Genomic DNA, 26,230 nt, shown 5'->3' on the forward strand with positions numbered 1-26,230 from the left:
ACATTGCCGGGTAGATGCCAGTGTTGTAGCTGTACTAGAACAGCTTGGCTAGGGGCCCAGCATGTTCTGGAGCACAGGTCTTCAGTACTATTGCTGGAATATTGTCAGGGTCCATAGCCTTTGCAGTATCCAATGCCTTCAGCCGTTTCTTGATATCACACGGAGTGACTCGAATTGGCTGATGTCCGGTATCTGTGATGCTGGGGACTTCAGGAGGAGGCCGAGATGGATCATCAACTCAGCACTTCTAGCTGATGATTGTTGCAAATGCTTCAGCCTTTTCTTTTGCACTGATGTGCTGGGCTCCCCCATCATTGAGGATGGCGATATTTGTGGAGCCACCTCCTCCAGTTAGTTGTTTAATTGTCCACCACCATTCGTGGCTGGATGTGGCAGGACTACAGAGCTTAGATCTGATCCTTTGGTTATGGGATCGCTTAGCTCTGTCTATTGCATGCTGCTTCCGCAGTTTGGCACGCAAGTAGCCCTCTGTTGTTGCTTCACAAGGTTGACACCTCATTTTGAGGTATGCCTGGTGCGGCTCCTGGCATGCCCTCCTTCACTCTTCATTGAACCAGGGTTGATCTCCTGGCTTGATGGAATGGTAGAGTGGGGACATGCCGGGCCATGAGGTGACAGATTGTGGTTGAGTACAGTTCTGCTGCTGCTGATGGCCCACAGCGCCTCATGGTTGCCCAGTTTTGCATTGCTAGATCTGTTTGAAATCTATCCCATTTAGCACAGTGATAATGCCACACAACATGATGGACAGTATCCTCAATGTGAAGGCGGGACTTTGTCTCCACAAGGACTGTGCGGTGGTCACTCCGACCAATACTGTCATGGACAGATGCATCTGCAGCAGGCAGATTGGTGAGGATGACGTCAGGTATGTTTTTCCCTCTTGTTGGTTCCCTCACCACCTGCCGCAGACCCAGTCTAGCAGCTATGTCCTCTAGGACTCGGACAGCTCGGTTAGTAGTGGTGCTACCGAGCCACTCTTGGTGATGGACATTGAAGTCCCCCACCCAGAGTACATTCTGTGCCATTGCCACCTTCAGTGCTTCCTCCAAGTGGTGTTCAACATGGTGGAGTACTGAGTTATCAGTTGAGGGAGGGCGGTAGGTGGTAATCAGCAGGAGGTTTCCTTGCCCATGTTTGACCTGATGCCATGAGACTTCATGGGGTCCAGAGTCGATGTTGAGGACTCCCAGGGTGACTCCCTCCCTACTGTATACCACTATGCCACCACCTCTGTTGGGTCTGTCCTGCCGGTGGCTGGGACATTGTCTGTAAGGTATGATTCCGTGAGTATGACTATGTCAGGCTGTTGCTTGACTAGTCTGTGGGACAGCTCTCCCAACTTTGGCACAATCCCCCAGATGTTAGTAAAGAGGACTTTTCAGGGTCGACAGGGCTGGGTTTGCCGTAGTCGTTTCCGGTGCCTAGGTCAATGCTGGGTGGTCTTTCCTGTTATATTCCTTTTGACTATGACTTCGTAGCAGTTAGATACTACTGAGTGGCTTGCTCGGCCATTTCAGAGGGTATGTAAGAGTTAACCACATTGCTGTGGGTCTGGAGTCACATGTAGGCCAGACTAGGTAAGGACAGCAGATTTCCTTCCCTAAAGGGCATTAGTGAACCAGATGGGTTTTTACAACAATCGACATCATCATTAGACTAGCTTTTTAATTCCAGATTTTTTATTAATTAAATTCAAATTCCACCTTCTGCTGTGGGGGGATTCGAACCCATGTCCCCAGAGCAATACCCTGAGTCTAAGGGTTACTCGTCCAGTGACAATACCACTACGCCACCGCCTCCCCTTCTGAGGCTGCTGCCCCAATCAGAGGGCCAGCAACTCTAGAGCCTCAGCAGCCCCATCAGGAGAGGTGGGCACTGCTGAGGCAGATCAGAGACCACGAGGGCGCCTCAACATGGGAGCACCACTGCTGGGTTGCATGTCAAAATTTAAATAACATAAGAAATAGGAACCCATAGAGTTTGCTCCACCATTCAATATGATCATGGCTGATCTTGGGCTTCAACTCCATTTTCCCATCAGCTCCCCATATCCCTTGATTCCCTGACAGACCAAATATCTGTCTATCCCACCCTTAAATATATGCAATAATGGAACATCCACAACCTGCTGGGGAAGAGAATTCCAAAGATTCACAACCTTTGAGTGAAGAAATTTCTCCTCATTTATGTCCTAAATGATTGGTCCCTTATCCTGTGACTGTGCCGGGGGAAACAACCTCTCAGTGTCTCCCCTGTCAAGCCCCTTCAGAATCTTGTATCTTTCAATGAGATCACCACTCATTCATCGAAACATCAGTGAGTATAGACCCAATTTACTCAGCCTTTCATCAGAGGACAACCTGCTTATCCTGGGGACCAATCTAGTGAACCTCCACTGTACTGCCTCCAAGGTAAGTATATCCTTCCTTAAACATGGAGACCAAAACTGCACACAGCATTCCAAGTGTGATCTCACTAAAGCCGTGTACAATTGTACCAAGACCTCTTTATTCTTGTACTCCAGTCCCCTTGCAATAAAGACCAAAATGCCATTTGCCTTCCTAATTGCTTGTTGTACCTGCATGCTAACTTTCTGTGTTTATTGTACAAGTACACCCAAGTCCTTCTGAACATCAACATTTATAGGTTTCATGCCTTTTAAAAAATATTCTACTTTTCCATTCTTACGACGAAAGTGAGTAAAGGAAGAAGATGCTGTGCAGGTCATGGTGAAAGAGGAGGTAATTCAGACACTTGAAGGAGTTAAAATTGATATGGAGGAGGTATTGGATAAGTTTGTTGCACTTAAAGTTGATAAGACACCAGAACCGGATGCGATGCATCCCAAGGTTACTGATGGAAGTGAGAGTGGAACTTGTGGAAGCACTGGCCATAATTTTCCAGTCTTCCTTAGATTCAGGGGTTGTGCCAGAGGATTGGAGAATTGCAAATATTACACCCATGTTCAAAAAACGGTGTAAAGATAAGCCCGGCAATGACAGGCCAGTCAGTTTAACCTCGGTGGTGAGGAAACTTCGAGAAGCAATAATAACAGAGAGGGTTGATGAAGGTAATGCTGTTGATGCAGTGTACATGGATTTCCAAAAAGCATTTGATAAAGTGCCGCATAACAGTGGCAGGCACAGTGGCGCAGTGGTTAGCACCGCAGCCTCACAGCTCCAGGGACCCGGGTTCGATTCTGGGTACTGCCTGTGCGGAGTTTGCAAGTTCTCCCTGTGTCTGTGTGGGTTTTCGCCGGGTACTCCGGTTTCCTCACACATCCAAAGACTTGCAGGTGGTAGGTAAATTGGCCGTTGTAAATTGCCCCTAGTGTAGGGAGGTGATAGGGAATATGGGATTACTGTAGGGTTAGTATAAATGGGTGGTTGTTAGTTGGTACAGACTCGGTGGGCCGAAGGGCCTGTTTCAGTGATGTATCTCTCTAAATAAAAAACAGACCTGTGAGCAAAATTATAGCTCGTGGAATAAAAGGGACAGTAGCAGCATGGATACAAAATTGGCTGAGGGACAGAAAACATAGAGCAGTGGTTAATGGATGTTTCTCGGACTGGAGGAAGGTTTGTAGTGGAGTTCCCCAGGGATAGGTGTTGGGAACCTTGCTCTTCTTGATTTATGTTAATGACCTCAACCTTGGTGTCGAAGGCATAATCTCAAAATTTGCAGAGGATGCAAAATTTGGAAGCACTGTAAACTGTGAGGAGGATAGTGTTAAACTTCAAAAGAACATAGATAGGTTAGTGGAATGGGTGGATAAGTGGCAGATGAAATTTAATGCAGAGAAGTGTGAAGTGATGCATTTTGGTAGGAAGAATGCAGAGAATTTAAAATAAAGGGTACAATTCTAAAGGGGGTGTAGGAGCAGATGGAGCTGGGTGTATATGTGCATAAAACATTGAAGGCAGCAGGACAGGTTGAGAGAGCAGCTAATAGAGCATACAGCATCCTACGCGTCATTAATTGGGGCATGGAATACAAAAACAAGGAAGGTATATTGAACTTGTATAAAACATTGGTTTAGCCTCTGTTGTGTGATCACTTTAAGAGTGATGTCCCTTTAAGAACTCAGAATCCTAATGAGCAAAGTACCAGGATATAGTCATGTGACTAGAAGCCATTCTCACTCTGCACTGGAACACCCTAAACATAGGTTCTGTATATAGTTTGCTCTGTATTGTATATATTAGTTTAACAGTTCATAAACCCTCTCGAGATCTTCAAGGAACTGGAATCAATGTACCTCATTGTTGCTTAAGATATCACAAAGAAACTCATGGTATGTTGGCAGCCGTGGTGAAAGGACAATGTATAATCATGAAGACCACAGGTAAAACAACTGTGAAAGCTACCCTTACTACAGCCAAAAGAGAGAAAGTTCAAAAGAAATACTGGCCCAAACAGTGGAAAGAAGAAAAAAACTTATCTCCAGCTGTAGGAGACAGAGCACTTAACTGCAAACAAATTCCTGTGATCGGGTGAGTCATTGTGCCGATGGTCAGGGAATCCAGGTTTTACAAAAAAGCTTTGAAGTACTTAAAAAATTGTTTTTTTAAAGGCTCCATGAGAAAAAAAACAGGTAACTCCCAATTCCTCTCTCAGGCTGATCAAGGTCGACGCCATTACAGGAGGCATCCAAAAAAGAGCACGGAATCCCCGAACACAGCAGAGTCTCCATAAATGCAGCCAAAGCTGAAAATGTCATCAAGCCAGTAAAGCGTGAAGAAGATAAACAAACTCTAACAAAGAAAAATCAAGGGGGAAACACTTGAACTGCCTAGTGAACAGCTGTCTAAACATACAAGCAAAGTGATGAAAAAAAATAAACAGAGAACACTGTCAAGTACCTGTTGCACTCTGTCAAAACAACTAGCCTGGAAAAACAATTTCTTAAAGGGGGAACAGCACAGAATTAATAGAACAAGTTTTAACACAATGAGGTATATGGATTCCAGCTCCTTGAAGATCTTTAGTGGGTTTATTAACTGTTAAACTAATATACACAATACAGAGCAAACTATATACAGAACCTTTGCTTAGGGTATTCTAGTGCAGAGTGAGTATGGTTTCTGCTACAACCGAGGCAGGAGGAGTGCACTTTTTCTCTAGTTCCACTTTTCCACAAGTCAAAACATATATTTAAATATTTACCCAGTTACTGATATGGCCAATCATATACTCTATTTTTATCCCAGAATAAAATGCACCAACCAAGTTTCTTCAATAAATGACAAAATTATCAGTTTATTATAAAACAAGACTTATCCAGTAAAGATGAAAAACATTAACACAGTTTGAAATATGAATGCAAATAGATATTTCCTTCGAGATACCCACCACGCATGCTCACACACATCGGTTAAAAACAAAAAAGAGGTTTTCTCTGCCGAAATTCGCTTTACAAAAAGACAAAAAAAACTTTGGCCAAATACTTATTAATTCTTGAAGGAAACAGAGAAGATTTGGAAGGATAGCAGTTGTCCTTTGGTCTGGTGTCCAGGTACACGGAGATGGGTCACTGGGATCTTTTCAGAAGCAGTTCATTCTGGAGATGTCAAGAATTAGTCCAGTAGGCTTTCCAGGAGAAATGCGACATTTTAGAATTAGAACATTACAGCGCAGTACAGGCCCTTCGGCCCTCGATGTTGCGCCGACCTGTGAAACCATCTGACCTACACTATTCCATTTTCATCCATATGTCTATCCAATGACCACTTAAATGCCCTCAAAGTTGGCGAGTCTACTATTGCTGCAGGCAGGGCGTTCCACGCCCCTACTACTCTCTGAGTAAAGAAACTACCTCTGACATCTGTCCTATATCTATCACCCCTCAACTTAAAGCTATGTCCCCTCGTGTTTGCCATCACCATCCGAGGAAAAAGACTCTCACTATCCACCCTATCTAACCCTCTGATTATCTTATATGTCTCTATTAAGTCACCTCTCCTCCTCCTTCTCTCCAATGAAAACAGCCTCAAGTCCCTCAGCCTTTCCTCGTAAGACCTTCCCTCCATCCCAGGCAACATCCTAGTAAATCTCCTCTGCACCCTTTCCAAAGCTTCCACATCCTTCCTATAATGCGGTGACCAGAACTGCACGCAATACTCCAGGTGCGGTCTCACCAGAGTTTTGTACAGCTGCAGCATGACCTCGTGGCTCCGAAACTCGATCCCCCTACTAATAAAAGCTAACACACCATTTGCCTTCTTAACAGCCCTATTAACCTGGGTAGCAACCTTCAGGGATTTATGCACCTGGACACCAAGATCTCTCTGTTCATCTACACTACCAAGAATCTTCCCATTAGCCCAGTACTCTGCATTCCTGTTACTCCTTCCAAAGTGAATCACCTCGCACTTTTCCGCATTAAACTCCATTTGCCATCTCTCAGCCCAGCTCTGCAGCCTATCTATGTCCCTCTGTACCCTACAACATCCTTCAGCACTATCCACAATTCCACCGACCTTAGTGTCATCTGCAAATTTACTAACCCACCCTTCTACACCCTCTTCCAGGTCATTTATAAAAATGACAAACAGCAGTGGCCCCAAAACAGATCCTTGCGGTACACCACTAGTAACTAAACTCCAGGATGAACATTTGCCATCAACCACCACCCTCTGTCTTCTTTCAGCTAGCCAATTTCTGATCCAAAGCTCTAAATCACCTTCAACCCCATACTTCCGTATTTTCTGCAATAGCCTACCGTGGGGAACCTTATCAAACGCCTTACTGAAATCCATATACACCACATCCACTGCTTTACCCTCATCCACCTGTTTGGTCACCTTCTCGAAAAACTCAATAAGGTTTGTGAGGCACGACCTACCCGTCACAAAACCGTGCTGACTATCGCTAATGAACTTATTCTTTTCAAGATGATTATAAATCCTGTCTCTTATAACAAGGGGTTTCAATTATCACGTTGAATTTGAAGGGTTCTTTAGAGAGGTAGAGAAAGATGAGCTGGATGTTTCTTTCAGCAGGTTACAAACCCTACTGCCTTCAAAACAGTCCACACCCCAATAGCAAGTCAAAACCTCCTGACCACCATAAATCTTGATATGTCACTTCTCTGTAAACAACTCCCCTGGCCACCAAGGTTCCTGTTGTTTATTTAGCTTAAGGTATGTGACATCCATTAAAGGTTTTTTTAAACACAAAGCTCAGTGTCTTCCCAGTGATCGTTGTAAAAAAAAAACACATCCATGGAATCTTTTCTGTTTTCAAAATGAACCAATGTTCATTAACACAAGTCTTCAAAACATTTTAGGAAAGATGCACCTTCTTAACACTTCTAGTCACATGACTACATCTTGGTTCTTATCTCATTAGCATACTGAGTTCTTAAAGGGACATCACTCTTAAAGCGATCATACAACAGCCTCAACTGGAGTATTGTGTCTAGTTCTGGGCACCGCACTTTAGCAAAGATGTGAAGGCATTAGAGAGTGTGCAAAAAAGATTCACGAGAATGGTTCCAGGGATGAGGAAGTTCAGTTACGTGGATAGATTGGAGATATTGGGACTGTTTTGAGAAGGTTGAGAGGAGATGTGATAGAGTTATTCAAAATCATGAGGGGTCTGGACAAAGTAGATAGGGAAAAACTGTTCCCATTGGTGGAAGGATCGAGAACAAGAGAGCACAGATTTAAGGTAATTGAGGGTCGGGGGAAAAACTTTTTCACGCAGCGAGTGGTTAGGACCTGGAATGCACTGACTAAGAGTTTGCTGAAGGCAGGTTCAAGAAGGAATTAGATTGTTATCTGAAAAGGAAGAACGTGCAGGGCCACAGGGAGAAGGCGGGTGAGTGGCACGAGGTAAATTGCACTTTCGGAGAGCCAGTGCAGACAGGATGGGCTGAATGGCCTCTTTCTGTGCTATAACAATTCTGTGATTCTGTGAATAATCTCACACTTCCTCACATTGTATTGCATCTGCCACCTTGTTGCCCACTCACTTAACCTGTCTATATTTCCTTACAGCCTCTTTGTGTCCACCTCACAGCTTACATTCCCACCTAGCTTTGCATCATCAGCAAACTTACTTACATTACTCTCTGTCCCTTCATTTAAGTTATTAATATAGATTATAAATAACTGAGGCACCAGCACTGATCCTTGCGGCACTCCACTAGTCACCGCCTGCCAACATGAAAATATCCCATTTATCCCTACTGTTTGCTTCCTGTCCGTTATCAATCCATATCCATACTAATATATTACCCCCGACTCCATGAGCCCTCATCTTGTGTATTAATCTTTTATGTGTTACCTTATCGAATGCCTTTTAGAAACCCAAGTATACTACATCCACTGGTTCCTCTTTATCTACCCTACTAGTTACATCCTCAAGAAACTCTAATAAAGTTGTCAAACACAGTTTTCCTTTCGTAAAACTATGTTGACTTTGCCTGATCATACTATGATTTTTTAAGTGCACTGTTAAAACATCCTTAATAATAGATTCCAGCACTTTCCCAGTGACTGATGTCAGGCTCACACTCCTGTGCAACCCTGTTTTCTCTTTCCCTCCTTTTTTGAATAGTGGTGTTACATTTGCTAACTTTCAATTTGCTGGGACTGTTCCAGAATCTAGGGACTTTTGGAAAATCATAACCAGTGCATCCACTTTCTCTGCAGCTATTTCTTTTGGAACCCTAAGATGTAGCCGTGATATAGACTGGTAGATGAATCGGAGTGGAGGTGAAACCCCTCCACTGGATCAGTCTCGGCTGTAATCACTGACTTTTGTTAATTCAGCCGCCTCTTTGCGGCATGGACCACCACCATCCACCACCACCCCCGCCATAGAGAGGCTGCCTCCACGTGCGGCAGGGGGCTGCTCCAACCCCGGCAAAATGGTGGAGGAGCCGCAAAATCGCCCCTTAACTATGCAAATTGGCCGCCGGCCTCAGTGGGGCAGGCAGCAGTCCCACTTCCCTTCCCGCCATTCCAACGTGGCACCCCACTGTTTCCCCGAACCCTGTTCCCAGGTCTGCCACCATGGGGCCGGGAATTCGACCCTTGTATTTCTATGTAACTCATGGGCCACAGCATGGGATGACCTATTCCAGCTAATTCTGGGTCATCAGTGACATCTCCAGGCTCATCAACAAGCTGCAAAATGCTGTATATTGGTCACAGCCACTCCCACTCTCCCCTCCACAAATATCGATGATGATGAGGTGCACCAGATACCACAGTTCAATCTGCCGCCCAGAAATGGCCCCACAATCTTCCTCCCTCTCAGGCATTTCTTTCTGAAGCTCTAATGTGATTGCACTGGCAGTAGGAAGGTGCATTAAAAACTTTCAGGGACTCCAGTCCTCTGGTGAAGGAGAGGCATCTCTTGCTTGGTGGGAGGATCGGGTCAGAGGAATAGGCCTTCACATAGCACAACGATCCACTTGTTTTATGTTAGACACCAACCTCTCTGCCTTTGAGTAGGACAAATTGATGGCTCTCTGTTGCTCACTAAGCTTTCCCCCTTTGTGCCGAGTCCAAACAACACAGAGTAAACTGTCCTCAGTGAGCATTTGAACAGAAAGTCTTTATGCATGTACAGTACCTCCATTGCATTGTTAAGAAAACTCCCTGCCTACGCTTATTTATTTATTCCATTACACCAAGGCAGCTCCCATTAACCAGGAGAGCTTTAGGGAAATAAAAGCAAGTGTTTATAACGAACATGGTCACAGCCAAGAAATCCAGGTGAGATTTACCTCAACAACATCATCAGAAATATTTAACATTCAGCCACCCAGCCTTCTGTGAGGAGGGAACCAATCACACATGAAAATCGTTTCAGGATTCACAGTGGAGTCAAGCTGGGAGCAATTTTCAGCCAAGCAGTTTCATATTAAATATTCATGGTGTGAATACTTGTATTACGCAATTGCTGTCTGTGGCTCACAATACACACTGATCAATTGCTTCTGTTAGCTGTAAACCCGGCTCTTAAAAGCAACAGTAAAATGGAACAAAGATTGTTTTTGAAGGGTGACAGCGTAAACATAAATCACCCCAGCCAACTTACTGAAACTTTTCCTCTTTCTTGCCTTGCCCTGCTGCATTTCCCAATCACCAAAATAAAAAAAGGTTAAAATTAACTTGGCACCCAGAAGGGTCAGAGGCAACCAATTACTTGAGGGCCTGTTCACACCTGAGCATAAGGACACAATGATTAATATTATTGATTATAATTACACATTTATTTTAAGGTTACACTTACGAGAATTCATGTTACAGTTGATTTTGGGTCAACTGTTAATCTTAAATCTGAGATTGATAGATTTTTGTTATCTAAAGGTGTCAAGGGATATGGAGAAAAGGTGGGCATATGGAGTTAGGTCGCAGATCAGCCATGATCTCATTGAATGGTGGAATAGGCTTGAGGGCCTAACTGTTTCTCTGTTCTTACCTACATTTCCCAAGCTCGAAGAGTTAACAGCCGATCAAGCCTTGTCAAATTCTGAAGAATCTGTTCTAACACCCCAGGGTATATATTTTTTCTGGGTACATATGTTATCAAAGGATTACCCTAACCTCCTTATTCACATAATAAATTTCAGTTTTAACAACAGGCCATATCAAGGCTTTCGCTTGACCGGGTCCTCAATCAAATCATTCAATTGGAGATAGCTGCAGAAACCCAAGACTTATCTACAGGCATGTTATCACTTGCCTTGGGCAGATGTGTCCTTGGAGGAGTTAATCCCTAGGAGGGCAACTGAGATATCGATGGGTCTTGGACAAAGAAAGCTTGTAGCTGAATACTTATCAGTTGAATTCTCTGCCTGATAAATTTGAATTCCAGTGAGCACAGCCCGCCAATACCAGTGCAGGATCACCTCATCTTTCAGTTACGTGCTAACAGACCTGCTTTTCCACCGTGGTCTGTATTTACGTCAAAGTCATAGAGACATAGAGTCATTTACAGCACAGAAGGAGGCCATTTGGCCCATCAAGTCTATGCTGTCTCTCTGTAGAGAAATCCAGACATTCTCATTCCCCTGCTCTATCCCCATAGCCCTGCACATTTATCTCCTTCAAGTGCCCATTCAATTTCCTTTTGAAATCATTGATCATCTCTGGTTCCACCACCCTTGTGGGCAGCGAGTTCCAGGTCATTACCATTCGCTGTGTAAAAAAGTGCTTCCTTATATTCCCCCTGCATCTTTTGCCCAAAACCTTCAATCTGTGTACCCTAGTCCTTGTACCATTTGTTAATGGAAACAGCTTTTGCTTGTCTAACTTATCTAAGCCTGTCATAATCTTGTACACTTCTACTAAATCTCCACTCAATCTCCTTTGTTCTAAGGAGAACAAACTCAGCTTTTTCAGCCTAACCTTGTAACTAAAATTCTCCATCCCTGGAACCATTATAGTAAATATTCTCTGCACCTTCTCAAGGACCCTCAGATACTTTCTGAAATGTGGTGACCAGAACTGGAGGTAATACTCTAGCTGGGACCTAACCAGAGCTTTATAAAGGGTCAGCATAACTTCCCTGCTTTTGTACTCAACGCCTCTATTTATGAAGCCCAAGATCCCATTTGCTTTACTTAACCATTCTCGCAATTCTCCCAAGGGGAGGTGGTGGCATAGTGTCACTGGACTAATAATCCAGAGCCCAGGCTAATGCTCTGGAGATATGGGTTCAAGTCGTACCATGGCAAATGGTGAAATTTGAATTTTTTTTTATTCTTTCATGGGATGTAGGCATCGCAAGCCAGGCCAGCATTTTTTGCCCATCCCCAATTGTCCTTGAACTGAATGGCTTGCTAGGCCATTTCGAGGGCATGTAAGAGTCAACCACATTGCTGTGGATCTGGAGTCACATGTAGGCCAGACCAGGTAAGGACAGCAGATTTCCTTCCCTAAAGGACATTAGTGAACCAGATGAGTTTTTTATAACAATCAACAATGGTTTCATGGCCATCATTAGAATAGCTTTAAATTCCAGATTTATTAATTGAATTCAAATTCCACCTTCTGCTGTGGTGAGATTTGAACCCATGTCCCCAAAGCAATACCTGGGTCTCTGGGTTACTAGTCCAGTGACAATACCAGTATGCCACCGCCTCCCCCAATGGAATCAATTAATAAATCTGGAATTCAAAAAGCCAGTCTAATGCTGACCATGAAACCATTTTCAACTGTTGTCAAAACCGATCTGGTTCACAAATGTCCTTTAGGGAAGGAAATCTGTTGTCCTTAGCTGATTGGCCTACATGTGAGTCCAGACCCACAGCAATGTGGTTGACTCTTAAATGACCTCTGAAATGGCCTAGCAAACCACTCAGTTCAAGGGCAATTAGGGATGGGCAATAAATGCTGGCCTAGTCAGTGATACCCACATCCCACAAACTGTTACGACCAGGTGAGAAAGGTGTCCAGGGGTTCCCTCTCAGCCTTCACCTGGTCTTGCTATAACAGGGTTTTATTTTTAAACACACCGTGTTTTGAGCTCCCCCTTGATGAATCCTTGTTCACCGCTTTCCAATTATAAGGCAAAGAAATGAGCACAAACAGGCTTTCTTAGGTTTAAAGAAGAAAAGTGAAATTTTATTAAACTTAAACTACAAACTCTAATTCGGTTAATGCCTACAGATAAACGCCCCACGCTAGCATGCATACGCAATATGCACATGCAAATAGAGACAGAAAAGAGCAGAAGAAAAGATCAAGTGGAAAAGTTTGCGGCAATCTCTGAGGAGGATTTTTTGTTACTGTGCTTCGAGCTCACTGTAGAGTCCTTTTGTAGGTTGTTCTTGCTTTTCTTTGGGGCCCAGTATTCTTCTTAAACCTTGTTCAATGTAGGAGCCTTTTCCCTCGTGGGGTTCATGTATCTTCAGTGGGTTTGAGTTCCATGAGAAAGAGATGGAAGCAGACAGGAGAGGCCGTGGCGAGACAGCCACACGAGGTCTTTTCAGTCCAGGAGAAAACAGCTTTCTGAGTTCAAATTCTCTGTGGCGAGTTCAAAAAAATCTGCAACAGCCAGTTAGTCATGTGACTAGCTCACTTAACCAGTCCTGGCCCTTGTTGATTGTCTTCTCCTAGCAGACCTTGGAATGTCTCCTCTAAACACAATATCTGGTGATCAAAGGTTCATTGCGGGTTAAATTGGAGCAGGGAATAGCCCCTGTGTCCTTTCAAGTACCGTCTGTCAATATGCAAAAATGTCGTTCCAGCCAGTCTGGCAGCCCTTGTAATAGGCGTTCTCTTCTTCCCAGCAACAATTTGAAATTTAATGTCCATATAGCGAAATTAATATGCCTCATTGTTGGCAGGTGGGGGCCTGTATGACAAAACGAATAAAAAAAAATGTCCTGTTAACTTCAAAGATCTATGCACATGCACTCCCTGGTCCCTCTGTTCCTGCACACTCTTTAGAACTATGCCATATTGCCTCTTCCCATTCTTTCTGCCAAAATGCATCACCTCACATTTGTCAGTATTAAATCCCAGCTGCCACTTCTCTGCCCATTTTGCTAGCCCATCTATGTCCTGTTGCAGGCAGTTCATATCATCCTCATGTTTGCCACACCTCTAAGTTTGGTATCGTCAGCAAATTTTGAGATTCTACTCTGTATTCCAAGATCCAAGTCATTTATATATATATCAAAAAAGCAGTGGTCCCAGCACTGACCATTGGGGAACGCCACTGTCTACCATCCTCCAGTCAGAAAAGCAACCATTTACTACGACTCACTGTTTTCTGTCCTTAAGCCAAATTTTTAACCAATTGGACACTGACCCACCTATTCCATGAGCTGCAATTTTGTTAACCAGCCTTTTATGTGGTAACATCTCACACTTGTCTATATTAAATTCCATCTGCCATTTGTCTGCCTATTCTGCGAGCCTGTCTATTTCCTGTTGCAGTTGATTTGTTTCATCCTCATTGTTTGCCATATGTCCAAGTTTGGTACCATTGGCAAATTTTGAAATTTTACTCTGTATTTCAATATCCAAGTCATTTATATATATCAAAAAAAAGTAGTGGTTCCAGCACTGACCCTTGGGGAACACCACTGTTTATGGGCGGCACAGTGGCGCAGTGGTTAGCACCGCAGCCTCACAGCTCCAGTGACCCGGGTTCAATTCTGGGTACTGCCTGTGTGGAGTTTGCAAGTTCTCCCTGTGTTTGCGTGGGTTTCCTCCGGGTGCTCCGGTTTCCTCCCACATGCCAAAGACTTGCAGGTTGATAGGTAAATTGGCCATTAGCAATTGCCCCTAGTATAGGTAGGTGGTAGGGAAATATAGGGACAGGTGGGGATGTGGTAGGAATATGGGATTAGTGTAGCATTAGTATAAATGGGTGGTTGATGGTCGGCACAGACTCAGTGGGCCGAAGGGCCTGTTTCAGTGCTGTATCTCTAAACTAAACTAAACTTACCATCCTCCAGTCTGAAAAATAACCATCTACCATGACTCACTGTTTTCTGTCCTTAAGCCAATATTTTATCCAAACTGACACTGTCCCTCCTATTCTATGAATTTCAACTTTGTAAACCAGCCTTTTATTTTGTCAAACGCTTTCTTAAAGTCCATATAGACAACATCCATTGCATTCCCTTCATCAACCTTCTCTGTTACTTCATCAAAACATTCAATTAGATTAGAGTGATCTACGTTTTACAAATCCATTCTGACTCTCCCTAATTAGCTCGAACCTCTCCAAGTGTCTAAAATAAAAGCAAAATACGGCAGATGCTGGAAAGGTCACAGACCTGAAATGTTAACTCTGCTTCTCTCTCTGCAGATGCTGCCTGACCTGCTGAGTATTTCCAGCATTTTCTGTTTTTATCTCTCGAAGGACCTGTAGATTTTTTTCCGATTATTGTTTCTAAAACCTGACCCACCATTGATCTTAAACTAAGCATTTTCCATTTGCTGCTTTTATTTTCTTGGCTGCTGATTTTCTCCCTATTTTTCAAGATTGGCTCCTCACAGGAGGTATAGTTCCACTAGCAGTGGACACCACTTTCAATGTCTCTCTCAACTGTCACAATTCGTAAGTCACCTGTTGTGTTTTTGGGGGCAATTTATTTCTTCTGGTTATTTATTTCAGGTTCAGGGTCTCAGATCAGTGTGTAGGCCTGTGGATGCAATAGTGGAATGGTTATGTTGCTGGACTAGTAATCCAGTGGCCTGGATTGATGAAGACAGTGAACGATAGTTTGGATCTTGCATGTCGTGCTTGAGAATATTAATTCAGTTAAAATATAAATGTGCAAATCGTAGCAATAACAAGTTGCCAGTATATAAAGCCTGTAATGTAATCTAAAGGAACATCTGTAATTATGGGTGACGTTCATCTGCATATAGATTGGGCAAATCAAATTAGTCACAATACCATAGAGGATGAATTCTTGGAGTGTATACGGGATGGTTTTCTAGACCAATACTTTGAGGAACCAACTAGAGAACAGGCCATCCTAGACTGGGTACTGTGTAATGAGAGAGGAATAATTGACAATCTAGTTGTGCACGACCCCTTGGAGATGAGCGACCATAATATGATAGAATTCTTCATCAAGATGGAGAGTGACCTAGTTGATTCTGAGACTTAATAAAGGAAACTGCAAAGGTATGAGGCGCGAGTTGGTTATGATGGATTGGGAAACGTTACTTAAAGGGACGACGGTGGAAAGGCAATGGCAAACATTCAAAGAGCACATGAACTGCAACAATTGTTTATTCCTGTCTGGTGCAAAAGTAAAATAGGAAAGGTAGCCAAACCATGCCTCACAAGGGAAATTAGAGATAGCATTAGATCCAAGGAAGAGGCATATAAATTCACCAGAAAAAACAACAGACCTAAGGATTGGGAGCAGTGTAGAATTTAGCAAAGGAAAACCAAGGGATTAATGAAGAAGGGGAAAATAGAGTATGAGAGCAAGCTTGAGAAGAACATTAAAACTGACTGTAAAAGTTTCTATAGGTATGTGAAGAGAAAACGATTAGTGAAGACAAATGTAGGTCCCTGACAGTCAAAGAACTGGCTGGCCAACTGAATGCATACTTTGCTTCTGTCTTCACAAAGGAGGACACAAATATCATACCAGAAATGTTGGGGAATACAGGGTTTAGTGAGAGAGAGGAACTGAAAGAAATCAGTATTAGTAGAGAAATGGTGTTGGGGAAATTGATGGGATTGAAGGCCAATAAATCCCGAGGGCCTGATGGTCTGCATCCCAGGGTACTTAACCAAGTAGCCCTAGAAATAGTGGATGCATTGGTGGTCATCTTCCAAGATTCTATAGACTCTGGAACAGTTCCTACAGATTGGAGGGTAGCTAATGTAACCCCACTATTTAAAAAGGGAGGTAGAGAGAAAGCAGGGAATTATAGACCACTTAGCCTGACGTCGATAGTGGGGAAAATTCTAGAGTCCATTATCAAAGATTTTATAGCAGAGCACTTAGAGAACAGTGGTAGAATCGGACAGAGTCAGCACAGATTTACGAAAGGGAAATCATGCTTGACAAATCTACTTGAATTCTTCGAGGATGTAATGAGTAGAGTTGATGAGGAGGAGCCAGTAGATGTGGTTTATTTGGACTTTCAGAAGGCTTTCGACAAAGTCCCACATAAGAGATTAGAAGGTAAAATTAAAGCGCATGGGATTGGGGGTAGTGTATTGCAATGGATAGAAAATTGGTTGGCAGACAGGAAACAAAGAGTAGGGATAAATGGGTCTTTTTCCGAATGGCAGGCAGTGACTAGTGGGGTACTGCAGGGATCGGTGCTAGGACCCCAGCTATTCACAATATCTATAATTGATTTAGATGAGGGAATTAAATGTAATATCTCCAAATTTGCAGATGACACAAAACTGGGTGGGAGGGTGAGTTGTGAGGAGGATGCAGAGAGACTTCAGGGTGATTTGGACAAGTTGGGTGAGTGGGTAAATGCATGGCAGATGCAGTATAATGTGAATAAATGTGAGGTTATCCACTTTGGTAGCAAAAACAGGAAGGCAGATTATTATCTGCAATGCTATAAACTGAGAGAGGGGACTATGCAACGAGACCTGGGTGTTCTCGTACACCAGTCGCTGAAGGTAAGCATGCAGGTGCAACAGACAGTAAAAAAGGCAAATGGTATGTTGGCCTTCATAGCGAGAGGATTCCAGTACAGAAGCAGGGATGTCTTGCTGCAATTATACAGGGCCTTGGTGAGGCCACACCTGGAATATTGTGTGTAGTTTTGGTTTCCTTATCTGAGGAAGGATGTTCTTGCTACAGAGGGAGTGCAGCGAAGGTTTACCAGACTGATTCCTGGGATGGCAGGACTGACGTATGAAGAGAGATTGAGTCGTTTAGGATTATAGTCGCTGGAGTTCAGAGGAGTGAGGGGGGATCTCATAGAAACCTATAAAGTTCTAACAGGACTTGACAGGGTAGATGCAGGAAGGATGTTCCTGATGGTGGGGGAGTCCGGAACTAGGGGTCATAGCCTAAGGATATGGGGTAAACCTTTCAGGACTGAGATGAGGAGAAATTTATTCACCCAGAGAGTGGTGAACCTATGGAATTTGCTTCCACAGAATGCAGTTGAGGCCAAAATATTGTATGTTTTCAAGAAGGTGTCAGATATAACTCTTGGGTTTAAAGGGATCAAAGGATATTGGGCGAAAGAAGGAACAGGCTACTGAGTGTTTTCACTGGAACGATGAGGTGGAGGTGGTGACATGATAGAGGTTTACAAAGTTATGAGTGGCATGGACAGAGTGGATAGTCAGAAGCTTTTTCCCAGAGTGGAAGAGTCAGTTACTAGGGGACATAGGTTTAAGGTGTGAGGGGCAAAGTTTAGAGGGGATGTGCAAGGCAAGTTCTTTACACAGAGGGTGGTGAGTGCCTGGAACTTGCTGCCGGGCGACGTGGTGAAAGCAGGTACAATAGCGACGTTTAAGAGGCATCTTGAGAAATACATGAGTAGGATGGGAATAGAGGGATATAGAACCCGGAAGTGCAGAAGGTTTTAGTTTAGACAGGCATCAAGATTGGCGCAGACTTGGAGGGCCGAATGGCCTGTTCCTGTGCTGTACTGTTCTTTGTTCTTTGAGTTGGATGATCAGTCATGATCATAATGAATGGCGGAGCAGGCTCGAAGGGCCAAATGGCCTACTCCTGGTCCTATTTTCTATGTTTCTATGTAGTAAAAAGATAAATAAATAATAAGCCAAAAGACTTGCAGGTTGGTAGGTAAATTGGCCATTTTAAATCGCCCCTAATATAGGTAGGTGGTAGGGAAATATAGGGACAGGTGGGGATGTGGTAGGAATATGGGATTAGTGTAGGATTAGTATGTATGGGTGGTTGATGGTCGGCACAGACTCATGGGCCGAAGGGCCTGTTTCAGTGCTGTATCTTTAAAACTAAAACGGTGGTGTGGTGGTGTGATGTCACTGAGCTAGTAATCCAGAGGTCCAGGCTAATGCTCTGGGGCACAGGTTCAAATTCCACCGTGGCAGCTGGTGGAATTTAAATTCAATGAATTTACACAAGTAATTAATAAACGTGGAGCTGAAATCTCGTCTCAGTAATAGTGCCATGAAACTATCATGAATTTTCGTAAAAACCCATCTGCTTCACTAATGCCCTTTAGGGAAGGAAATCTGCTGTCCTTACCTGGTCTGGCCTATGTGTGACTCCAGTCCCACAGCAATGCGGTTAACTTTTAACTGCCCTCTGAAAATGTCTGAACAAGCCACTCAGTTGTCAAAGACAGTTAGGGATGGGCAACAAATACTGGCCTTGCCATTAAAAGAATTTTTAAAAACCCAAAGTGTTACAGGTTTATAGAAGAGCTATCAAACGACTACTGGCAACACCTATGCAGTCATATTCAGCTGGCCTCAGACACCGGAAACATCAGAGGAATGTATGATGGCATGAAGAGAGCTCTTGGGCCAACCATCAAGAAGATCACCCCCCTCAAATCTAAATCGGGGGACATAATCACTGACCAACGCAAACAGATGGACCGCTGGGTTGAGCACTACCTAGAACTGTACTCCAGGGAGAATGCTGTCACTGAGACTGCCCTCAATGCAGCCCAGCCTCTACCAGTCATGGATGAGCTGGACATACAGCCAACCAAATCGGAACTCAGTGATGCCATTGATTCCCTAGCCAGCGGAAAAGCCCCTGGGAAGGACAGCATTACCCCTGAAATAATCAAGAGTGCCAAGCCTGCTATACTCTCAGCACTACATGAACTGCTATGCCTGTGCTGGGACGAGGGAGCAGTACCCCAGGACATGCGCGATGCCAACATCATCACCCTCTATAAAAACAAAGGTGACCGCGGTGACTGCAACAACTACCGTGGAATCTCCCTGCTCAGCATAGTGGGGAAAGTCTTTGCTCGAGTCGCTCTGAACAGGCTCCAGAAGCTGGCCGAGCGCGTCTACCCTGAGGCACAGTGTGGCTTTCGTGCAGAGAGATCGACTATTGACATGCTGTTCTCCCTTCGTCAGATACAGGAGAAATGCCGTGAACAACAGATGCCCCTCTACATTGCTTTCATTGATCTCACCAAAGCCTTTGACCTCGTCAGCAGACGTGGTCTCTTCAGACTACTAGAAAAGATCGGATGTCCACCAAAGCTACTAAGTATCATCACCTCATTCCATGACAATATGAAAGGCACAATTCAACATGGTGGCTCCTCATCAGAGCCCTTTCCTATCCTGAGTGGTGTGAAACAGGGCTGTGTTCTCGCACCCACACTTTTTGGGATTTTCTTCTCCCTGCTGCTTTCACATGCGTTCAAATCCTCTGAAGAAGGAATTTTCCTCCACACAAGATCAGGGGGCAGGTTGTTCAACCTTGCCCGTCTAAGAGCGAAGTCCAAAGTACGGAAAGTCCTCATCAGAGAACTCCTCTTTGCTGACGATGCTGCTTTAACATCTCACACTGAAGAATGCCTGCAGAGTCTCATCGACAGGTTTGCGTCTGCCTGCAATGAATTTGGCCTAACCATCAGCCTCAAGAAAACGAACATCATGGGGCAGGATGTCAGAAATGCTCCATCCATCAATATTGGCGACCACGCTCTGGAAGTGGTTCAAGAGTTCACCTACCTAGGCTCAACTATCACCAGTAACCTGTCTCTAGATGCAGAAATCAACAAGCGCATGGGAAAGGCTTCCACTGCTATGTCCAGACTGGCCAAGAGAGTGTGGGAAAATGGCGCACTGACACGGAACACAAAAGTCCGAGTGTATCAGGCCTGTGTCCTCAGTACCTTGCTCTACGGCAGCGAGGCCTGGACAACGTATGCCAGCCAAGAGCGACGTCTCAATTCATTCCATCTTCGCTGCCTTCGGAGAATACTTGGCATCAAGTGGCAGGACTATATCTCCAACACAGAAGTCCTTGAAGCGGCCAACATCCCCAGCTTATACACACTACTGAGTCAGCGGCGCTTGAGATGGCTTGGCCATGTGAGCCGCATGGAAGATGGCAGGATCCCCAAAGACACATTGTACAGCGAGCTCGCCACTGGTATCAGACCCACCGGCCGTCCATGTCTCCGTTATAAAGACGTCTGCAAACGCGACATGAAATCGTGTGACATTGATCACAAGTCGTGGGAGTCAGTTGCCAGCATTCGCCAGAGCTGGCGGGCAGCCATAAAGACAGGGCTAAATTGTGGCGAGTCGAAGAGACTTAGTAGTTGGCAGGAAAAAAGTCAGAGGCGCAAGGGGAGAGCCAACTGTGCAACAGCCCCAACAAACAAATTTCTCTGCAGCACCTGTGGAAGAGCCTGTCACTCCAGAATTGGCCTTTATAGCCACTCCAGGCGCTGCTTCACAAACCACTGACCACCTCCAGGCGCGTATCCATTGTCTCTCGAGATAAGGAGGCCCAAAAGAAATCAAATAAAATTGGACACTAAGCCACACAGGGGAATATTATGACAGACGACCAAAAATTTGGTCAAAGAGGTTATAAGCAGCATCTTAAAGGAGGAAAGAAAGGCAGAGATCTGGAGATGTTTAGGGATGGAATTCCAGATCTTCAGGTCTCAGCGGCTCATGATGGAGTTGTTAAAATCAGGGATGTGCAAGAGGCCAGAATTGCTGGAGCAGAGATCTGGGAGGTATCAGTAAAAGCAAGGATGTCATGAAAACCCAACACTATGGCTCACATCTTTTGTGGAACAGGCTCGAGGGGGCTGAATGGACTACTCATTTTCCTGTGTTCCCACAGTTTGTCCTTACTGATATCTATGGAATGTGTAGCAAGCTGTAGGAATGAACAGCAATCCCTCATCACTGCATTCTAGTTTACTGATTATATCACATGTCCCCACGTAATCTTCCTCAAGGCAGTTAAATAAACACTTCAATAGACTGTGACCTGAGTTAAAATCAGATTTATTAAGCAGTAAATGGATAAGTGAACAGAAGCAAAGACAGACTGTAAAATTACAGCCATTATAGCCATCCTTGGATAATAGAAAGTAACAAACAGCTGCGGCAGTGATGCTGAATTGCATTGTGAACTGGCCTGGCCACAAGATCCCTGAATATCAACCTTGATGTACAGTTTATTCTTCATTATTTCTCTGTCTCTCTCTGTCTAATGGCTTCAGACAAGCAAGTCAGTTGGAACAGAGACTGCAATGCACCCAACCTGTTCTCGATGGTTGCACAATCAGGATGGCGATCACCCTTCTGTAGCCTGCTCCCAAAGCCCAGCAATGTGATTTGCTGATGGAGACAAGATTCACAACAATAATCCTGCTCAGATGCCAATCTCTTTATGAGCAGGCCCTTTGACCCCTGAATCCCACCACTGCAGCAGGTCCAAGCTCCATTGTGGGACCTGTACCAAACCTTCATGCAACTGGTGACTCTGCCTCACCTGTACTCATCCAATACGCCATCATCTATCTCACCCATGGCCAGGGTTGTCAACTCTGGTTGGACGTATCCTTGGAATTTTTTTTTATGTTTATTTCATTTCATCTTAGTTTGTTCAGTTTGCTTACCCACTGTTTTTTTTCATGTTTGTACTTGCTGCTGTTCAACCTTCAGTCCGTTAACACCCTATCTGTACTAATGCTTTGTCTTACAACACACCATTAACATATTGTTTGCCTTTGCTCCATGACCTTTTAGAATTAGAATTTTTAGAATTAGAATTAGAATATTACAGCGCAGTACAGGCCCTTCGGCCCTCGATGTTGCGCCGATCATCTGACCTACACTATTCCATTTACATCCATATGTCTATCCAATGACCACTTAAATGCCCTAATGGTCAGCTATGTGGCCTTGTCCAATCTACACCTTCTCCTTTGCTATCTCTTGCCCCACCCCTGCCTCACTTGCTTATAACCTTTGACATTTCTAATATTTGCTAGTTCCAAAGAAGGGTCACTGACCCGAAACATTAACTCTGCTTCTCTTTCCACAGATGCTGCCAGACCTGCTGAGTGGTTCCAGCATTTCTTGTTTTTATTTCAAAAGTACTTCATTGACTGGAAAGCACTTTGAGATGTACTGAGGATATTGCACCGTTGTGTGACTGTGATGTTTTCCGAAATAAAGTTTTTTTTGTTTCTTTTTCTCTTGCCCTCTCTCCCTTCTTTCCTTTCTATATTTCTTTCTATCTGTCTTTGCCTAGCTTCCTTCCGTCCTGGGTTAAAAGGGTGGCTGCAGGGATATAAAGATAGAAAAAAGCACTACCATTTCTGCAGCCCCTTTCACAACCTCAGGATGTCTCAAGGCGTTTTACGGCCAATTAAGAATTTTTTGAAGTGTAGTCACTGTTGTTATGTAGGAAAAGCAAGATCCAATTTGCACAGACCAAGCTCCCATAAATAGCAATGAAGTAAACAATCAGACAATCTGTTAATGCCATGAGATCTTTCACATCCACCTAAAAGAGTCGATAATCTCATCTAAAAGCAAGCCCTCCCTCTGTGTTGCACTGGTTTGCTTTGCCTAGATTCACATATTCAAGTCTCTGGAGTGGGATTGAACCCACAACCTCTCGATACAGAAGTAAGAGTGCTATCATTGACGTACATTGTCAGAACTGACTGAATATAGGAACCAGAGTAGGCCATGAAGCCCATTGAACACATTCCATCATTCAAGTATTTTTGACTCTCCTCTATGGTGTTGATGTTGAGATGGAGCTGCCTGTTAATCTTTGCTTAAACTGCTTAATGGTTCTCATTGTGGTCCTTGGTTCAACCTACCCACAGAAAGAGTCACAGTATGCCATAGCAGTGCAATGGTGGTGTTGTGATAATGTCACTGGGTTAGTAGTCTAGACACCACGTATGAGTCAATGGGACAGCTGTGGAGAATGGGTGCCCTGGCTGTTTAGGAGGTTACTTGTCCCACCATCTCTGGAACACTTGGGCCAACAGTAGCACCTGCCCTGCTAGTCTGGTGAGATTAGACAAAACAGGACAGAACCAGGGATCAACTTTCTCCAGGAGTAGTTCTCTTCACTGTGCTCTCAGCCCAGGGAACCTGGAAGAGCAACAGCAAAGAGAAAATCAAATGGAAATGGTGTAAATAGGCAGAATTACTTTACAGTTCAGAAAGGTATTATGGTGACTAATTCAAATAACTTTCCTGGACTTGATTACCACTGCTCAAATCTCCACAACATCTACTCGCTCCCGAATTGTTACATCATCCAAAAGCGAGTGCCCGAGTTGACACTTCATCCATTAACTAGCAGCTGAGTCACAATACCATGTATTCACTAGCGCCTGATAACCACATCACCCACTAACTCGCACTTGAATCTAAACACCATTCATATCACTTAAATTGCAACATCATCTACTAACTTGTACCAAATTTCCTTATCACCCACTAACTAGAACCTGAATTACCACTACATCTGCAAACTAGCAAATCTCCCTATAACAGCTGATAGAGTTTAATTTCAATTAGTTAATAAAAATCCGGAATTGAAAGTTATTCCCAGTAATGGTGCTATGATGCTATCATTGATTGTCACAAAAACCCACCTAGCTCACTAATTCCCTTTAGAGAAGGAAATCTGCTGATCTGGCCGACATGTGACTCCAGCCCCACAGCAATACTGTTGACTCTGAACTGTCCTCTGAAATGGCCAAGCAAGCCACTCAGTTCAAGGGCAATTAGGGGTGGGCAACAAATGCTGGCCTTGGCAGTGATGCCCGCAACCTTTGAAAGGATTAAAAAAAGGATGTTGCAACATTGTGTGACTGTGATGTTTTATAAGGAATCAGTGGGTTTGTTTGGCAGATTTGGAACAGTTTAGCCAGCCTGAGTGACAGAGGTGTAGATGGCTGAGGTTTCTTTAGCCTTGCTGGAGAAGACCACCTTCAAAAGAAATCCAATAGTTTCTAATCACTGGCCAGCCGCATGATGTCCAATTTCACATGGCAGACAGTTTGGATTGAACAATTGTGGGGAGCTGAAGGCAGAAAATGTCATACAGTCCTCTGGGATACAGTGGAGTGCGTCAGTCCGGTTATGACGGATGGCCCTGGTTAACCATACTTTTCTTTCTGACATCCCTTTTCATCTTTCAGACCAGATTGCACAGAACCACAGGACCATTGTGTGCCCGATGATCGATGTCATTGACCACAATCACTTTGGCTACGAGATGCAGGCTGGAGATGCCATGAGGGGAGCCTTCGACTGGGAGATGTACTACAAGCGCATCCCCATCCCACCTGAACTCCAGAGGGCTGATCCCAGTGATCCGTTTGAGTAAGTAGCACAAGCAGAAGAAGTCGCAGAGATCAGAGATCAAGTAAGGCAGCAGCATTCTGAGGACGGTGAATTTTAGTTAATGCAGTGGGAGAGCTCCAAGTGTGTCTCCTCAAACCCCATCACATTATTTCAATCCCCCTTTTTCTCTTTTGAGTACTTTTCTCTCCTTTTTCCCCCAAATGATCTTAGAATGATAGAAACTTATAGTGTTCAGAAGGAGACCATTCAGCCCATCATACGTGTGCCAGTTTCTTGAAAGTTCTATTCAAATAGTTTTGTTTTATTCTTTCATGGGATGTGGGCATCGCTGGCAAGGCCAGCATTTATTGCCCATCCCGAATTGCCCTTGAGCAGATAGTGGTGAGTCGCCTTCTTGAACCGCTGCAGTCCATGTGGTGCAGGTGCACTCACAGTGTTGTTAGAGAGGGAGTTCCAGCATTTTGACCCAATGACAGTGAAGGAACAGTGATATAGTTCCAAGTCAGGATGGTGTGTAGCTTGGAGGGGAACTTGCAGGCAATGGTGTTCCCTGCATCCGCTGCTCATTCCCCCTCCTCTTTCCCCATAACCCTGCAAATTTTCCTTTTCAACTAAATATCCAATTCCTTTTTGAATATTGTTATTGAATCTGCTTCCACTGTCCTTTCAGGCAGTGCATTCCAGATCATAACAACTCGCTATGTAAACATAATTTTCCTTATCTCACCTCTGGCTTTTTGTCTATTATCTTAGATCTGAATTCTCTGGTTACCTTTCCTTCAGTCAGTGGAAACAGTTGCTCCTTATTATCGCAATCAAAACCCTTCATAATTGTAGGCACTTCAATCAAATCTCCTTGTAACCTTCACTGTTGTAACAAGAACAACCCCAGCTTCTCTAGTCTCTCTATGAAGGCCCTCATCAGTGGTATCTTACTCTTACTGTGTACAGTACAGTCTCAGCATACCCCATCTAATCAACCACCCTTCAGGCTGAACCTAGTGAGTGGCATCAAGATGTTCAACTGTGGAAGGCATCAACAAAGCCAATTCCAACCCTGCCCTTATCAGAACATCCACCAGCTCCTTAACGTGAAAAAGAAGGAACTTGTATTTATATAGCATCTTTCACAATCTCAGGACATCCCAAAGCGCTTTGCAGCCAATAAAGTGCCTTTGAAGTGTAGTCACTTTTGTAATGTAGGAAATGCGGCAGCCAATTTGCACACAGCAAGTTCCCACACATACAATCAGGATAAAGATAACCTGTTTAGTGATGTTGGTTGAGAGAAAAATGTTGGCCAGGACATCGGGGGGGAACTCTTCTTCGACATTATGTCCAACTGAGAGGGTATATTGGACCTCAGGTTAATGTCTCCTCTAGAAGATGGAACCTCCAACGGTGATGCACTCTGTCAGTACTACTACTTGGAGTATCAGCCCTCCCCCACCAC

The 26,230-nt window shown here is 44.1% G+C and overlaps 1 protein-coding gene across 1 annotated transcript in view; it reads left to right on the forward strand.

The window, feature by feature from the left end:
- The window catches only part of galntl6 (polypeptide N-acetylgalactosaminyltransferase like 6), a 1,388,519-nt gene that overhangs the window by 1,133,640 nt on the left and 228,649 nt on the right, over positions 1-26,230 (forward strand). The window contains exon 7 of the mRNA XM_068028772.1: positions 24,612-24,795. Within this exon, the coding sequence (XP_067884873.1) occupies positions 24,612-24,795 (184 nt within the window). The remainder of the gene's footprint in view (positions 1-24,611; positions 24,796-26,230) is intronic.

The sequence above is a fragment of the Heterodontus francisci genome, chromosome 4, assembly GCF_036365525.1.
Source record: "Heterodontus francisci isolate sHetFra1 chromosome 4, sHetFra1.hap1, whole genome shotgun sequence".
Taxonomy (NCBI): domain Eukaryota; kingdom Metazoa; phylum Chordata; class Chondrichthyes; order Heterodontiformes; family Heterodontidae; genus Heterodontus; species Heterodontus francisci.